General features: G+C 38.4%; 1 protein-coding gene across 5 annotated transcripts in view; it reads left to right on the top strand.

Moving 5' to 3' along the window:
• Positions 1 to 19,045, top strand: part of ANKS1B (ankyrin repeat and sterile alpha motif domain containing 1B) — a 792,232-nt gene that overhangs the window by 374,391 nt on the left and 398,796 nt on the right. For 4 of the 5 annotated variants that reach the window (XM_070410886.1, XM_070410885.1, XM_070410884.1 and 1 more), the window contains exons 13-14: positions 3,677 to 4,266; positions 5,960 to 6,032. In XM_070410886.1, coding sequence (XP_070266987.1) covers positions 3,677 to 4,266; positions 5,960 to 6,032 — 663 coding nt within the window. The remainder of the gene's footprint in view (positions 1 to 3,676; positions 4,267 to 5,959; positions 6,033 to 19,045) is intronic. The other variant, XM_070410887.1, reaches the window with a different exon arrangement.

The following is a 19,045-nucleotide window of genomic DNA, read 5'->3' as shown; positions in this document are numbered from 1 at the left end:
CAACTGGAATTTTGCTGACGATGGACCGAGGTAAGGGTGGGTGGCTGGGATATTAAGGTGCCTTTTTATTTTTTTTTGTTTTGTTTGATGCTTTGACATCTTGGGACCTTGTTGACTCTGGAGGGGTGGCCCCTCCCAGGGCTAGCAAATTCTCAGGGATAGAAAACTCACCTACATACCTGCCTTTCATATGCAAACCAGCCAATCCAGAGCCATATCCCAACAGCACCCTTTCTCAGGTTCTCACAGGGAGCCACCATCCACCTGCCCTAATCACACCAACACCACACACCAGACCACTAGTGACAGTGCCTATGCCCTAGGGTCAAAATAGCCAACCCTAAAACTGCTTATGGTTTCCCAAAGGCACCACAATAAAGGTTCTTCCCACCTTTTCCTTCACCCATTCTGCCTCCTGCCCAATCCTGGTGCCTCCCTATGCGCCCCCTGGTGGCATGGCATGCTCCCTCCTCTTGGGATCTGAGTATAACAATCTGTCTTTTCCAAGTGGCAACTCCTAGTCTGTAAGCCTCTTTATACTTGAAAAATAATAACACCTACAACTTCAAAGAGCTGGGTCATGTATCATTTCCTCATCCAGAAGGCCAGCCTGGCCTTGCTCACATGCTGCAAGGTTCCAAGAGCAACAAGAGAACAAGGCCTACCATACAAGTGCTTTTCAAGGCTCTCTGAACGTTCCTATCACATTTGCTGTTGTCTCACTGACCAAAGCAAGGTGCCTGGCCACACCCAGAGCCATGTGGGAGGAATGGCTGGCTGCAGGGAGCCAGGGCAGAGCAGGGTCATAGCTGTAATCAGTCCACCAAACAGGTGTTTCAGGAGGTTTCAGATCAACTTCTCTTTGTCTTTGACTGTCATTCTTAGAGTTTGGCCACTGAAAGAAACAGATAATATTTGTAAAAATGTTACCAACTGTCATGATGCTAAGAAGCGTGATTCAAAAGCCTAATCTTATAAGCTGACTAAATTCTCTTTTACGTGGGGAAGTGACTGCTGGTGACGCAAGGACTTGGACAATATAAAGCATTTTGGGGTGGTGATTAGAGTCATTTTTGTCAAAACGCAGAGGGGATTGTTACCTAATAATAATAACCACAGAAAACTTGAGTATTGTGCCCCTAACACTCTCTTTGTCATGAACATGGTCAGAGACCTTTTGACTGAGATTTACAGAATCTTTTTCTTGGAGCAGGCTGATTCTTTTCAGGTTTCCGTTCAAACGCAAACTATTGGGGCTTCTTCAGCAACTTTCAAAGTAATATTCTGAACTTCCTTTTCAAATTCCTCCTCCCCTTTACAATTATGCACCCATTATTGTCATCCCACACCAACCTGCTTACGTTGTAAAGTGCTATGGGGAGCCAAGTAGCCAAGGAAGAAAGAGAGAAAATAAATTGGAACAGAATGCCAAGTTGTATTTTCTCCGAGCATCAGTTACTTCCATGAAGCAGGAAAAAAAACCTTTCAGTCCATTTATTCCAAATTCCTGAAACAGTCATAAACAGGAGTAACCATATCCTTCCTCACAAAGAGTCTACTTGCTTGTCCTTGAACCTTAGATTTTTCTTTTATTTTAACAGTGAAATATGTTCCAGGACAATTTGGTGTGGGAATCCAATAGACCTTAGTTTGAATCTTAGCTTAACATACTGGCTGGGGAAACTGCTGCAATTTAAGTTGCTTAAGTGTTCATTTTGACTTCTAGAACATGTATAGAATAGGCCTTATATAAACACTGCCCTTTTAGAGAGTTCAGAGCTGCCTTGCCTCACCTCCCCCGCGCCCCCCCCACCCCCCCAGACACACACTATTCTACTTTAAGAAGAGTCCCGAGGGCACAAGTTCAAAAGGGCACTGCTGTTGTATCAGGGCTTTCAGGTTCTTTTATAAATATGCTAGTGGCCCAATGCATGAAATTCGTGCAATAGTAGGCCTTCCTTTCCCCAAAATGGGTTTTTTGACGAGGACATAGTGTTGCTACACTCGATAGGAACAGAGTTTTTGTGGGATGATGAAGTAATTATAATAGTACTGGACGGGTGCAAATTGTTTCTCTTTTAGATTGTGATCTCTTGGACCCCTCTTCCTGTCACTCTTCTTCTCTTCCATCTCAGGATACCGTTGTGATAGGTCTGGGAAAGGGGACATCTTCTGTTTGGAGAAGTCAAATAGGAACAAGGGTGAGGTCAGGGGACATGCTTCTGTCAATTCTGAGGGAGAGAACAGTATAGGGACCTGAGACCAAACCTCAATGAAGAAAATCAATTTGTCTCTACGTAGCATCCTCTAGGTAAATGTCTATTGTGGTTGCTGATTTGTGTAAATATGTGAATTCAGTATTCTGGCCATATCTCTTTCTATCAGAAAGTCATGATGTTTATTAATCATTTCACAGGATTAATTTGAGTTTAAATGAGATGATGTCAATATAATCCCTCATTAAGTACTTAGTAAATAGATATACCTACTCACAGTGTTACTTGTTAATTTCTAAAAATGTAGGTGTTTGCGGTTTGTAATAATAAGTAACTTCTTTGGAATGTGAGTCAGCATGTGAGCTTTGGATTTGTGGTTTTTATCTACCACATTGGCCATACAGTGTTTTATTCACAAGACTGGGTTATGGGCTTATTGGGTAATTTTGTAGCAAATATTTAGCTAAATGAATTAAGATGAACTATCAAAAAAGTAAACTGACTTTCTTTGTTAAATTATTTGGCCAAGATTTTGACACCGTATCTTTAAAACACAAATTAGGTAATAAAAAAAGTATGGTACATTTTAAGTTTCAGAGAACATTTATGATTTATCTTAGAAAAAATATAAAGTGATAAAAATTAGCATTTTTCTTTGGTTTCTTGAATGCATTACATTTTTCAAAGACCTGAAGAAATTCAAAGGTAACTAATGTTATTTCAGAGAAGAAAGGAAAAGAGTTTTGTGTTAACAGCTCAATATCAGTCTCTTGTAAAAGAGTCTCTCCCTTTTTAGTGATAGAGATCACATTGTTGGCCTATGTTAAGCTTGTACAAATCCTTTTTGTCTAAATTATATAATTTGTATAGAATCATTCTTAATTTTATACTTAAAGTAACAATATTAGGATTATTTACTTTAAATTATGTTTAATAATACTTCTTTTCAAGTTTTGTTTCTGGATTTATTTGCTGGGAGAAGGGCAGAGGGATGTCATGGTGCATGACCTTGATTTACATGCCTGATGTCCACCTGAACAGTGACTCATTTATTGCTGGGTTAGGATATGGGTGTCTCATGTTAAGAAAACCCAATTTTGTTATTTAATATAAAACATACACCCTGGGGATAAGGGAGAGGGATATGCAATTACTCAGTTAATACCCAATTCATACTTTTGAAATACTCCCTAAGGTATATCAGGGCTTTCAGGTTCTTTTATAAATATGCTATTGGCCCGATGCATGAAATTCGTGCAATATAGGCCTTCCTTTCCCCAGCTGCCAGCACCGGCTTCCCTCTGGCACCTCGGACCCTGTCTTCCCTCCAGCCACAGGCAGGCACCCAGGACCCAGGCTTTCCTCGCAGCCCTGGCTTCGTCCAGAAGGTCGTCTGGTCTAATTAGCATATTACACTTTTATTATTATAGATATCCTGACCTCTTTATTTTCTTTTGCAGATGACCTCTCTCAACAGGAGGACAGTGATCCCCCAAAGGAATATGATCCTGGGCAATTTGCAGGCCTTCTCCATGGATCCTCTCCAGCCTGTGAGTCTCCTGAAAACCCATTTCATCTCTACAGGAAAAGAGATGAACGTGAAGAAGGACAAGATGAAATCATTTTGGCCAAGAATCCTCTGTCTTTCAAGCAGTCTCCAATAGAAAATAACTCAGAACCTTTGGTAAAGAAAATTAAACCCAAGGTGGTCAGTAGAACAATTTTTCACAAAAAACCCAACCAAGTCGAAAACCATACCATTGTTGGTACAAGAACAACTAGGAGTGGATCCCGGAATGGGGACCAATGGATTGTGAACACGGGGGGATTTGTGGAGAGAGCTTGCACCCTGGGGAGAATCAGGTCATTGCCAAAAGCCCTGATTGACATGCATTTATCAAAAAATGTGTCTAAGTCAGATTCTGATCTCATTGCCTACCCTTCAACTGAGAAACCATCGAGAGTTAACTGGAGTGAATCTTCCACTACTGAACACAGCTCGAAAGGGAATTCTGAAAGAACGCCATCCTTCACCTCAGAATGGGAAGAAGTAAGCCTTGTTCTTCTTTATATGAATGCTTTGGAATCGAGGAAGGTTGAGGGGGGAGGATTTTCAGCTTTAAGTCTTTCAGCGGCAAATAGAAAAAAAAATTAACAATGCATACAGCTCTGAGTGGAAGGGAAAATTCTAGGGGCAGCACATGATAATTTAAAAACAAATAGTTTCACACATGTGGGGAAATCTATTGTTTCCATAGAAATTGATATCAAGCAGAAGTAATAACTAGCTATGAGGTGCAAGAGAATGTTCACATTATGTCTTCCCAAGCACTGCAGCTGACAAATTGAGAAAAATCTCCTTGTTTTTGCTGCCCTATATCATTTTGCTTACTTACTAAACTCTTTGTTAGCTTGTCTCCCTTCTTTAAAGAATCTTAGATATTCAGAGAATCTCCATATAATCTTAAAAATTACTTAATATTTCTCTTTTACAATTATCAGAGTGACTTTTAAGAAAAAATGTGTTGAGGTCACGTATCAGCAATTTAAGCTCTACCTAAAGACAGAGTATTTAATTTCATAGAATTACTGAGAATGCAAGGGCCCTTGTAGGATTATGAAATATCATCCTTTGTCCCTAAAGAGGACTGCATCATGAAATAAAAACATTTCTTGCTTTTTTCTTGAAATTCTTCAAAGATTGGACCACACTCTCCTTTGACATTTTATTCAAACATGTCACATTTTGTCTCCCAAAAGACTGTGCCAGTTGGATTGGGCTTTGAAACACCGTAGGTCACTATAATATTCTGAGAACTAGAAATTGGAATGGTTCTGATATTGACATTCTGAATTGAGCTGTTTGGGAAAAATCACTCAATCTCCCTGCATCTGTTTCAGGGTGAACAAAATGAGACATTGAAGTAATGCTTCTTGTCCCTTCTGGAACCTGCTGTCTTACCGGGGATGCTAACGTGACAAAGAGGGGATTCAGCCATAGAGAACTAAAGCTTTTTACAAAGTCATTTCTTCCTATATATTTCATACAACTAGATAGATAGTTTGTTCGAGTCTACCCATTACTTATATTTATTAACACTGTGAGTAACATCTGAAATTCTTTTTGGAACGAAGCAGGATTAATTAGCATTTAACTTACCTCTTAGAATGAAGTTGTTTCCATGCCTCAATTCTTGTGATTAGATGCCACAAGTCAGCCTGTGGCTGGTCAGACCATTTAGTGAGAGCTTGGTTCCAATGGCCGTGCCTACGAACTGAAACCCACTCGTCAGCAGTCAGAGGAGACACGTACCCCGCCCTTCTGATTCTAAAGAATGCACAATTCCTAATGTCCTGACCCAGGTAGTTCCAAACAAAGTTCACTTTAGGAAATACAAAGAGAAGTTGATTTTCAAAGCTTAAGAAATGGAAACATTATTTATGTTTTTAAAAGCAATTCACGAGATGTCTGTTTCCCTTTAAACCTTTGTCTGTCAGTCTCTTAATTGTGGTATTGCAGTGGTAATAACATCAAGAGTACACGGTGGAGCAAAAGTGGGATTATAGTTGTGCAAATGGAAAGTAATACAATAATTAATAATACAAGAATAAACTCTGTACTCACCACTGTAGACCTACTTTTGCCCCACCCTGTATATGCTTGTAGCATTTGAAAGTTATTTTAAAATGCAATGCTAAAGGTGAATGTAATCATTCACTTATATGCTTTTTGTTTCTTGCAGATTGACAAAATAATGAGTTCCATAGATGTTGGAATTAACAGTGAACTTGAAGAAATGAATGGTGAGGCCACAAGTAAGAAAATCTTTCCTGTATGTTATAAATGAATAAATGTGCACAGGACCTAGCTAGAAAATGATAGGAGTCTTCAGATAATTTTGGTTTATCATAACAACAGCAGCTATAAGTTATTTCCTTTTATTCATATCAAACAACCACAACCTCTAAACAATATCAATTATAAGTATATTAATTTAGCACACTGAGATATTTTTTCCCATGTGCTGTTGTACTATGCCAGTTAACAGTAATGGAGTTTCAATTTTAGGTAGAGCTAATTATGAAGCACTTCAAGGTGTTGTAGAATCTGATGACTTACTATACTACTGTTGCTCATTCAGTGAAATGTCCCGTTTTTTCTTGGCCAAAATGATTAGCACCATGTAAGTTGTCAACTCCAGTATGGCAAGAACTGTGTGTTACTCCATCTTCATGTATTCCAGAATATCTACCAGGGTGTCTCACTAATAGTCAGTTTTTCAATCTCTATTTAATCTATTACCCATATGAAATACTGTTTCCTTCCCTACAATTAAGGCTCAGAGTAAAGGCCATTTGAAACTTTCTTTGAAGATTTTTTGCTTAATACTGATGGATGGTGTCAATTACCAGATAGCTACACCTAAAAATGGCTGTAATAGTCCTACTAAAGAAACTACTATTCTGGAAAGAGTCAAAGGATCTGGCTGCAGCTCTACCCTGCCACTAAGTAGAGGTGTAACTGTAGATTAAATTGATCTATAGAATTTGGAGTTAAAGATAGGTGATTTCTAAACTCCCAGAACAACTCGTGTTAAGTTAGTGGTAATAGTTGATGTTTCTACAGAGATAATGCAATTAAGATTTGTGTAAGAGAAGTCTGAATATATATCATTGGGTAAATACTGTAATTATGGGATTTTGTGGCCCTTTAACTAGTTATGAGGGCCCTTTAAACAGCATTCCAAGTGACTCTTAAGCACAGGTAAGTTGGAGAATGGTTCTCTTGTGAGGCACTGGGCCTGGGGGGTTAAGCAGTGACATTGAAATCGGGTTACCCGCACTGGAGACCCTTGTAGGAGTATCTCACTCATGTCTCAGGTGTGGGATAAGTAAGAACTTAAATTATTCTAACATAATTGGTCTCCAAGTTAATTAAGTGATAATTTTTAAAAAGCTTAAATAATTTTTTATGAAATGCTTATTCGTTTTAGATTTTGAAAACTGAAACATTATGGAAAAGCATCAACATTGTGTGTATATGTTTAGTGACCCACGTGCATTAGCTCTGTGACAGCATGTGTGGCCAGGTCTCTCACACAGAAATGCTGACAGAACTTAAAGACTTTTCTAAGTGTCCGTAGAACTGGTCTAGGAATGTATGTTGCCACACAGTTCTTTCGGACGTGCTTATAGAATAATTTCAAGTTAGCTGTAGGAATACAGTGTCTTGGTCGATATAAAGGTAAGACTTTATTTTCTTATACATAGTGAATTCTCTGACACTGAGAATGTCCAAGCAGAGCCCTGGTACTTTTCTGGTGGAAGACCTAAGTGCCATTGAACATTAATGTTCTAAAATTCTTCAAACACATAGTACCATAATATTGTAAAAGACTGTTACAAACATGATTATAATGAAAATAAGGGTAAATGTTAAAAATGCCACTCTGGCAAAACTGCCTCTGCAGGGCATTTTAGCCATAAACAAATCCATTTTCCCTTAGTTCTCCTCCTTCCACCTCTCACACTCCATCCTACCTGCTGCCTTTTTTTTTTTTTTTTTTACTATTTACTACAGTGGTAATGAAAACAGACACTCAGTCCCCAAGACTGAGTACTGTATGCACCTTAATTGTCACTTCTTAATTACACACTAATTATGCGACTGACCATAACAATTGGCATTCCAACTGGCCATGAGGCCATTTGTGGATTACAGCCTTACTGGGCTGCACACTTTTGCCTCTGGAGGCTGGATAGCACTAGAGAAGTGATAGCCCCATGAAGGTGACCTTCCATAAGTATTGTATCAGGCATGAGTATGGTGGGAGAATCACGTGGTGAAATTAAAAAGTCAGACTGACATGAATTCAAATCTCAGCCCTGCTGTTTACTAGCTCATGATTGTAGGCAACTCACTCAGCTTCCCCAAAGACAGAAATAGGGATATTGATATCGAGTAATGCTAGAGAGGTGCAATGGAAAATTTGTAGAGTCTGACACCTGTAGATATGTATTCTATTTCATCTCCCCCCTTACCCTACCAGGAGGGAGATGTTGAATTTGATACTGTGGACACATCAAGATAAACACATATCAGTGTTTATCTTTCTTGAAGAGCTAATGATGGTAGCTAGTCTCATGGTCTTCACATTAAATTTGCTGTATTTCCTGAAATTGTAGTGTGTCGATTGTAATACAGCTGGTACTAAGCCCATAGTCAATTGGTACCAAAGAAGAGTACTTACTAAAAGAGAGTATAAAACTTCAGGGGACCCTCAAAAAGAAAAGAGAAAAATTTAGGATGTAGTGATTTAAATGGTCTAAAGTATTTTTCTGAGGTCTGAGTATCCTCTTTTTGCCTGACAATGGGGAGGAGAGGCACAATGAAATTAACAACAGGTAAACTTGGAATGAGCAAGAGGAAATACCACTGTTGTCAGTGTCTAGAATTTTGCGTTGGAAGGCCACTGAGCCAAGCACTGTGCCTGGCTTTAACAGAGCTGCATAGTTTTATGAGCATGGATGGTATTTGTTAACCTTAGAAGATGACAGAATAAAATCATAAGCAGTGGAAATACATGAAGAATCAAGGATCACTGTTTAATTGTCCATGCCCTTACCCATTTTGTTTCAGTGTTTTTGTTTGCCTGTCCCTCAACCTGCACATCTGCAATTTCAGGTATTTTATAAACAGAATACTCATTGGACCAGGACGGGATTTGAAACACTCTCATCTTCACTCCTGTTGACCAGTCTCTATGAATCATATAACTAATTTCACTCATAGAAACTACTTTCTTCTTAAAAAAAAAATCCTCAGCAATTAATAGTTTGAAACTTATCCAGCAACCTAAACTGTCCAGTGCTAAGATAGAAATACAAATAAATACAATTTACTGCATTTATTTTCAGTCAGTCCCTTAGGGTTCTCACTCAGAGTAATACTAACTCAAGATTTCCACCAATATAATTTCTAGTTTCCCACTTGAAATCAGATTTATGTGCCCAACCAACCAGCATTGGCAGCAGGATTCAGTTATATTGAATACCTCATATGATGTAGAACATCCTATTTTGAGGGGATGCTGTGATGAGTTAGTACATTCTACAGAATCATGAAATTCCATGTATAGGATTTTTTTCAGAGAACAAGTCTTTAAGTTATGTGGACTTGGATTGAGACCCCAGCTTTGCTTTGTGATCTCTTTGATGTCAACTTCCTCACCAATAAATTCAGATTTTTTTTATAATCATATCATCAGAATGCTGCAAGATTAAATCACACAGTTGTACTACTGTAGCCTAAAATGTACCAAGTGATCAATAAATATAAATTTTCTTGCTTCTGATCCCAATATGCTTGGCTATCTTTCCAATTAGAGTGTACACCCCAAAGGAAGATACTTGGGAAACCTTGCTTATCTTTTTGATCAGTGAGGATTGTAGTTAAGAGAGAACTCTTTATATTCTAAGTTGCTTTCGTGTGGAGTCTTTTCTGAAGTTTTACTTCTTTTTTAAAATATATTTTTATTGATTTCAGAAAGGATGGGAGAAGGAGAGATAGAAACATCAATGATGAGATAGAATCATTGATTGGCTGCCTCCTGCATGCCCTCCACTGGGGATCAAGCCAGCAACCCAGGCATGTGCCCTGACCAGGAATGGAACTGTGACTTCCTGGTTCATAGGTCAACACTCAACCACTGAGCCACACTAGCCTGGAAGCACTTTCAAGGTAGAAAATCTATTGAAAGTACTACTTCAGATTGTCACACTTTCTAAGAGTCAGTTTGATGATCTTCTTGATGAAATTGAAGATCACTTAAGTGAAGAGGAGGCTATAATTGGCTCCAGAGCAATCAAATGCCCAGACTTAACCAATACAGGGGTGGCAGGTAATCTTAGAAACACTGTCCTTGAATAATGGGCTTGAATAATCTCTTGTTACACTAAACAAACTTCAGGTCTATGGACTGTATTAGAATGAACTCAAGTACATGAATGTGAAAAATAGTATTTAGTTCACAAGTACTTTTTTTTTAAGACTGGGATTTTTTTTTCTTATACTTAAGGTTAAATTGTATTCAAAGAGAAATATTCCCCAGCCTTATCTTTTAAAACCTACTTTTGCCAATACATGAATTCCATCTAAATTTTAATTATCAATGAATGCTATTAAAATGAATTTATAAAGGATTTTACCATAGGCTACACTGTCTATATTGGGTAAAACATAATTCTTAAGCTGGAAAACACATAGCTCTAAAAACAGTAGCTAACATTAGTCCCACAACCCGACTTTCTAAGCTTTTGCTCCTCTTCCTCCAAGAATCTGAGGGCCAGGTTAGAGTCCCTCATCCTCCATGAAGAGTTTCTAGGAACTGAGGAACTCTTTAAAGCAGTGGTCGGCAAACTCATTAGTCAACAGAGCCAAATATCAACAGTACAACGATTGAAATTTCTTTTGAGAGCCAATTTTTTTAAACTTAAACTATATAGGTAGGTACATTGTTATTAACTTAATTAGGGTACTCCTAAGGCTTAGGAAGAGCCACACTCAAGGGGCCAAAGAGCAGCATGTGGCTCGCAAGCCGCAGTTTGCCGACCACGGCTCTAAAGGATAGGCCATGTTCTGTCTTCTCATGGTCCAAGTCTCACCTTCTCCTTGGTCTGCAGGAATAGAGGGAGTTTACATGGCCTTTTCCCAAAGAAGGGCTGGTAAGGGCAGACCTCTCTCTCCAAGCTCTGGAAGCTGCTTCTCCCTCACGTCTTGGCTGCCTCCAGGCCTCTGAGTTTTGCCCATGGAGCTCTAGATCTGCCTCAGGAGGTACCTTGCCACCAGGGCAGCTGATAGCTGTCCTCCAGCTGGGACTGCTGATGGGACTGTCATTTCTCAAAATTTAGGAGAATGCTTTTAAAGATGCATTTACAGTTTTCCAGAGTTGCTCTATTAGAGAAATGACAGAGGAAAGAAGCTAAAATGTATTGTATTCTTACTGTGTGTCAGATGCTGTGCAGTTTATTCCTGTGAACATTTTTGCATTCAATTCTCAAAATAACTCAGTGGGGTGTTATTATACCCACTTTATAGATGAAGAAAGGCTCACAAGTTTAAGTTACCTGTCGAGTCAGCTGCTTCAAATGTAGTTTTTCTTCTTCCTGAAGTCCATACACCTTTTGATAAAATATGCTGCCTACTCAGGATAATAGAAGCCAGCTCCTTGCCTCTTTCTCTTTAGTTCAAATCATAGGAACTAAGGGCAGACATCTGAGGGTGTTTAGATGTAGAACCAATAACTTTCTTTTAGCAAAGCTCAACTACTGGCGTGGAAGGCTTTCACTCAGACCCCAAAGCACAGGCCACTTGGTCATATATTTAAATGAATCACAGCCCTGAATATCTCCTACCTCCCAAAGTGAATGCATAAATCCTAAGAAAGATCCAAGTTTCACTTATTTTTCAGAGGAAGAATGTTCCTTGCCTTCAGTAATATTCTTTTTTTCATGAACTGTTAAATTGCACATAAAAGCCTTTCTGTGAAATGCTTTGCAGCGGGCATAATTTATTTTGATTTTTACTTCTTTTTACAGCACTATTTTTAATAGAACCAACTGGGGGAGGTGGATAGTAGAATATGTTAGCACGCAAGCACACTAATTTGTCTAAATCACACTATTTTCTAGTGACTTAGTTATATTTTAGATAGATTAAATCTAAGAAATCCCTTAATAATAGAATAGAGATATAGAAATGTGAACTATAGTAATCATCAGGCTGGCATGAGTTAACTAATCTTCATTAAGAGATAATATTTAAGCAACCAAACAATTGTGTCCCTAGCAAAAGAGACACTAAAATTTAACACCATCATTCCAAATACATCATCATTAAAAACTAAAATAGCCTATGTAATATAGATTTTTTTTCATTAGGATATGGCTTAGATTCTCTGGCTTTGAAATTACCATATTCATATGTGAAATTAGGTTTATTTAAGTTTGAAGTAGTTGAGTATCATTCTGTGGCCTAATATCAATAGTTATAACTTGGTACAGTTTTCAGTTTAACAAAATATTTAACCTTCTAGATGAGGCCTAGAGAAATAAGCACAGTCTTCTGCTTGTATTGGAACACTTCCCATTACATCTTTCATGTATGGTCCACCAACACCTGCTTCCATATTTCCCATGATGATACACTTACTACTTTCACAGACAAAATATTTTATCACTGGGAAGCTCAAATTGTTAAGACACTTATTTTTTGAGACAAAATATGTTACCTACATAGACATAGGTTTGAAAACTCACTCTACCAATTACTAACAATGGGACCTTGGGGAATTTATAACCCACACCTCACTTCTTCATACAAAAAGCAGCTATAACAAATAATATCTACTGCCGGGGTCCAGCCCCAGCGGGCCAGGGGTTCCCAAAGGTGTGGACAGAGTCGGCGAAGAATGAAAGACATGGAGACAGTGTTCAGATGATCAGCATAGCTCTCTTTAGTCTCCGTGGATCTTCCTGTGCCTGGCTGAGGCCACAGAGAAAGATCCAGAGGCAAGCTGAGCCTTTATTTTATAGTCAGAGGTAAACAAGGTAGTGGTTACCATAGTTACACTGTTCTTGTGAGTTTCACTTGTTTTGGCAGCACTTCCTGCACCTCCCTCAGCCCATTAGCTTCCCAGATAAGATCTAGGGAGCGTTATAAGGTCAAGCCTAATTATGCTAAGAGGACTGTGCCCTCTAAGCTGGGACTTGTTTGTGACTTTGCCAACAGGTCAGTCCGAGGCTTAACCCTATAGCCGCGCCCCACAATCTACCTCTCCCCAATATCATTGGGTAGATGTAATGAATTACTATATGAAAAAGTAGTTAGCTGCATTCTTAGTACATAGTAGACCATAAGAGTTGACATCTCCCTTCTTTGATTTATTTTTTTCCTATCTATTCATTTTTCTCTTTAAAAAAAAGTCCAACGAAACAAAAAATGGATAGTAGCTCATTATTTCAAATCTATCTATATAATAAAAGCCTCAGTGACCGTTACATGGAACTACTGGAATGACCAGACGCTATGATGCGCACTGACCACCAGGGGGCAGACACTCAATGCAGGAGTTGCCCCCTGGTGGTCAGTGTGCTCCCACAAGGGGAGCGCCACTCAACCAGAAGCTGGGCTCATGGCTGGCGAGTGCAGCTGCCACGGTGGGAGCCTCTCCCGACTCCGCAGCAGCACTACCGAGCTGAGGCAGCAGGAGCAGCGGGCTGGGATGAGCACGAGCGGCACAGCGCCTGGCCCCAATTTGGGCTCCTCCTTGGCCGCCTGTCACTTGGTGCACTGCTACATCCCTTTAGGGGTCCTGGACTGCGAGAGGGATGTCCGATTGCTGGCTTAGATCCGATCCCAGTGTTGTTCTCTGTAGAAGGCAGTCAGTCTGAACAACTCGGTGACTCAGGGAAGTGCAGGAAACTCAGGGTGAGCCTGCCTCCACGCTTGACTCACCAACTTGATAGTGTTCGCAAGGACAGACCATGGTGGCCCAGGCCGTGCACATGCAGCAGTAGGCTAAAGCTCAAGCAGTAGGCCATGCAGCAGCAGAAGGCTATCCAGCCACAAGGGGTCTCGGACTATGAGAGGGTGCAGGCCGGGCTGAGGGATCTGCTCTCCCAGTGTATGAATTTCATGCACCAGGCCTCTAGTATATATATATGTGTGTATATATATGCCTAAGCAACTGTTATGACCAGTCGACCCAAAGACGGGTCGACCGGTTGCTATGATGTGCACTGATCACCAGGGGGCAGTCGCTCAATACAGAAGCTGCCCCCTGGTGGTCAGTGCACTCCCATAGCCAACCTCCCTCAGCTGGCTAGCCCCAATTGGCCCCAATCGGGACTGTGTGAGATGGCCCCTATCAGCCCCAATCGCCAGCTAGGCCAGGGATCCCACCCATGCACAAATTCATGCACCATGCCTCTACTAGTATATAAGTATCTTCAGGATATGGAGGATATTTTTGATAGAGTATACCCCTTTCACATTCAACATAAAGTTAAAAACAGTTGCAAAGAATGTTCTTTGTAGACACTTTAAAAATAGTTGAATAACTACTATATAAATGTCAGTGCATTTTATAAGGGCCACCATTAATGATCTCATACCAGTAAGAGAGTAGGACCTAAAAATAATTGGGAATAATTTGAAATATAGATAATAGAACTTCATTAGTTATGGATAATCACAATGATTGCTTTTAGATACAATTTTGTTTTCCTCAAATATAATGAAGAATTAAGTTATAAATATGGGTCACTTATCCATGAGAAAAACTATAGCTTGTACTGGTTGTACCTATGATACACTGTCCTGATAACAAAAGGCTTTCATCTACTAGTATTTTTGATACTCAAGTATAAACTTCTAGAGTTATATTGCTCATAGGAATGTTTCTTAAGGAAGCAACAGGACCAGAGCAAAAAATGTGTAGGTAAAGATGGCCATTTCAGCATTATGATCATTTAAAAAATAAAATCAAACCAAAAGGCCATTAATAGAAAATTTGTAAAATTAATTACTGTAATTTCCTATGATGAAATGTCAACTATCTAATTTAAAATTACATGTATCTGCATTTATTTTCCTGGAAATATAGCCATAATATATCAACTAAGTGAAAAAGTAGATAAAGTAAATTATAATCCCATTTTTGAGTACACATGCATAAAAAGATCTGGAAAGACAGATGCAAAAAGATTAACTGTGGATATCTCTAGATAATATTATCATTAATTTTTACTTTATGCTCTCCTACATTTTCTGTAATTTTTTTTTCATTTTCTGTAATTTTTATAGTGAGTATGTGCATTACTTTTATTTTCATTGTCCACAGCATTCAATAAAAAAGTATATGCCCAATTAATAAACAAATATATATTTATATAGAGACCTCTATACACTTATATGTAAACATTTGCATGTGAAACATAAAATGTTATAGCTATCAGTGCTGATAATGAAAGGTTTTCCCAGTGAATACTGTGAATGAATACATGAGTAAGTCTTTTTTATCAGATTTGAGTTAAAATAAGTGTGTTTCAGTGGTTTTAGAAAAGAGATTCATTTGACTTGAATTACTTTTATAACTCTGCAAACACTATTTAAAAATAACTACACAATTTAAAAAATATCCATAACCCAATTCCTGATCAAAATGACACTTTCCTTTGTCTATGTTCTAGTCTGCATGCATAATCGAGTGACTTTATAGTCATTGTCTATGTGCACATTTAATTTCTATGCATTAATAATAATCTTATAGGTAGAATTTCACAATCTTTATTTTGTGAAGACGTACAACTTCAAAAACTGCTATTTTATTACATTTTTTTCCTTACCCTATTGCTTTATCCCTCCTGTGAATAGCCATTGTTAACCTGGTATAGATACTTCCACTCTTTTCTCCAATTTCACGTGAGCACAGATAGGAGGTAGATTATGGATGGATAGATAGATAGATGTTATGTTTTAAAAACATGAAATCACACTATATACATTTCTCTCCAATTTGTTCTTCCCATTTAACAATGTGTCAAAGCTTCACCTGTTTTTATAATCAGTAAAGTAAATAACCTATGAAACGAACTTGCACTGGTGAAGTTCATCCTCCGAGAGGAAAAGAACACTGACCTGGTTGCTCCTCTGACCTCTGTACTAACTTGCTGTGTGACTTGGAAAATATCAGCTCACAATGAGCCTCAGTTTCTTTATTTGAAGATGAAATGGTGATGCTAGATCCTCCCCAGCTCTATAATTCTATGACTCATACTTTTATCTTTCATTTAATGGGTTACACTTTGGCAGGAGGTCCTTCTTTAAAGCTTTCCACTTCTTAATTTCGTAAGGACAAGTGACCAATAAATCTCAAGGATGCGTAATTCAACCAGGTTCTTCTAGGAATGTTGCCAGATTCTCATTTTACAATGCTTTTTAGATATATTAATACAATAATTGCATAATTTAATGGATATATGAATGTAAGATAAGTTCTTTGTTTTTATATGCAAACTTTCTCCTAAGCTGTCTTAATAAATCTTATCTTATGTTGATTTGTCAGAGACTTAAATGACTAACTGAAATCATGTGCACTTTAGTAATGTGAATGGAAATCAATGCAGAATTTCTGAAACAGTAGTCCCTCCCTTATCCACAGGAGAAACCTTCCAAGACCCCCAGTGGATGCCTGAAACCATGGATAGTACAGTATATAAATATACTGTTATTTTCTATACAAACCTATGATAAATAATTGTAGTAATATACTAAGAAAGTCATGAGAAGGTGGTCACTCATTTCAGAGGATCCTTGCTGAAGTCTTTGTATAGGTCGAGTGCTTTCTGGTGCAGCACGTTCGATCAATTGGAACACATTTTCTGTTCATGTCTTCCACCCACAAATTTAATGTCTTTTCCATGTTAACTAAGCACTTACCACACACTGTGGCCATAACTTTTGCAGCTTGAGGGATAGTAGCAAAATGAGCAAGAATTTCTTTTTTCCTTCTTTACAATTTTGCAGACAGATTTGTTCTTATTTGATCTTGCAACCTCAGCATACAGTTATTTTTCTTTCCTTATTAAGTAGAGGAAACACTTTATTGTTTGGCACATCCAAATTGCCAACATCACTACTCTTGTGCTTTGAGGCCATTATTAATTAAAATAAAGGTGACTTGAACTCAACAGTTGATCTGATAACTGACAGTTACTGAGTGAGTAACAGCTTATACAGCATGGAGACACTGGATAAAGGGATGATTCACCATCCTGGGTGGGATGAAGCAGGAGGACATGAGATTTCATCATACTACTCAGAACAGTGTGCAATTTAAAATATATGAATTGTTTATTTCTGGAATTTTCCATTTAATATTTTTGGACCACAGGTAATTGAACTGCAGAAAGAGAAATCATGGATAAGGCAGTACTACTGTAGTATACTTTGTCACTGGACTCTTTATGAGAATTTTTATGGCAGAAAAAAAGTAGTTAACATTTCAATAGTGTATTTTTTTATTAGGTTGCATGAACTAAGTGCTCACAATTGCCTATTTATTACTTACTGCCTTGGCTTCACTAAACTGTAAGCAGGCATCTATACTTCCAAGGATTCCTGGATGTGTCTTGCCCCCAAATCTGACCAATGACTAAAAGGCAGACCGCCTCCCCTTTAACAGTTCATTTGGAATCAGAGAGAGATGTTTTACCACCTTGCTTTTGCTGTCGGCTCAGCTCCACCTTCTTGCTCCATTTCCCCTCAACATTCCTGCGAGTGCTGCTTACCCTCCTTATAAAAGAAACACTTTTTTCTGTTTGATTTTGAGATGCCTGAAAATCCTCAGGGAGGAGTGTTGGCCCTATTGTAGTCTGTTTAAGTCTTTCCTGGCCTAAACTTGGATTTGTTTTTATTCAACAATACCCCAAATTTTTAGACCCCTTTTGGTCACCTCAGCTTCTCAGGCAGTTCTCTTTTCCTCTTTTAGTACTAACCAGACCATAAAGAACATCTCCCCAGTGTTGTTCCTACTTACTGATTTTCTCTATGTTTTGAAAAATGTGTGCATGCTTATAGGTGTGTGTGTCGTGTGGATTATATTCCTACAATAAGAACGGTGGATGTGACATAATTGTATGTGAGATATATACAGATTGATTTTGTGCATCGGGCCTCTGGTTTTTAAATAAAAGTGTATTATGCAGTAACAATTACCTCATCACCTACTGTTGCTGACACATGAAATGCTTCTTAAGAGACACTGAGCCTTTATTATAAAAATAAAGGAACAATTTCCTCTTTAAGGCTGAATAATATTCCATTGTACGGGTATAGCACATTTTCTTTATTCATTGATCCATCGATGGACATTTGTTTCTATATCTTGGCTACTGTGAATAATGCCGCATTGAACATAGGAGTGCAGATATCTCTTCAAGATCCTAATTTTAGTTCTTTTGCATAAATATCCATATATGAAGTTACTAGATCATATAGTAGTTCTGTTTTTAATTTTTTGAGGAACCTCTGTACTGTTTTCCATAGCAGCTGCACCATTGTATATTCCCACCAACAGTATGTATGCAAGGGTTCCAATTTCTCTACATACTTGTCAACATTTGTTATCTTTTTTAATATGTGGAATAGCCATCCTAAAAGGTATGAGGTAATAAAGCTATTGTGGTTTTGGATTTGCCATTTCCCTGATGATAAGTGACATGTAGCATCTTTTCATGTACCTGTTGCCCTAGAGGGCATTATGCTTAGTGAAATAAGTGATCACAGAAGGACAAAAACTACATAATTCCATTGTATGATGGCTTAGTCTATTCAGGCGTCTACCAGAATGCCACAGAGTGGATATTAATAAAAAAACAGTGATGTATTTATCACAGTTCTTCAGGCTGGGCAGTCCAAAATCAAGACACCAGCAGATTTGGTGTCTGATGAGGACTCACTTCCTAGTTCATGGTCTTCCACTGTGTCCTCACATGGCAGAAGGGGACAAGGAACCTCTCTGGGGTGTTTTTTTTTCAATTAGGGCGCTAATCCCATTTATGACCTAATCATCTCCCAAAAGTTCCACCTCCAAAACCCATTATACCAGTGGATTAGATTTCAACAGATGAATATTGGAGGATCACTAACATTCAGCCTGTAGTATATGAGGCATCTAAAATAGTCATACTTTAGAATAGAATGGTGTTTGCCAAGGGCTGGGAGGAGTGAAAAATGAAGAGTTGCTATTCAAGAGTACAAAATTTTG

The sequence above is a fragment of the Myotis yumanensis genome, unplaced genomic scaffold (genome assembly GCF_028538775.1).
Source record: "Myotis yumanensis isolate MYYU_CA2020_CCGP unplaced genomic scaffold, mMyoYum1.0.hap1 SCAF_3, whole genome shotgun sequence".
Lineage (NCBI taxonomy): Eukaryota > Metazoa > Chordata > Mammalia > Chiroptera > Vespertilionidae > Myotis > Myotis yumanensis.
The sequence above is the reverse complement of the archived record's forward strand: the minus strand, read 5'-3'. Positions and strand labels throughout refer to the sequence as shown.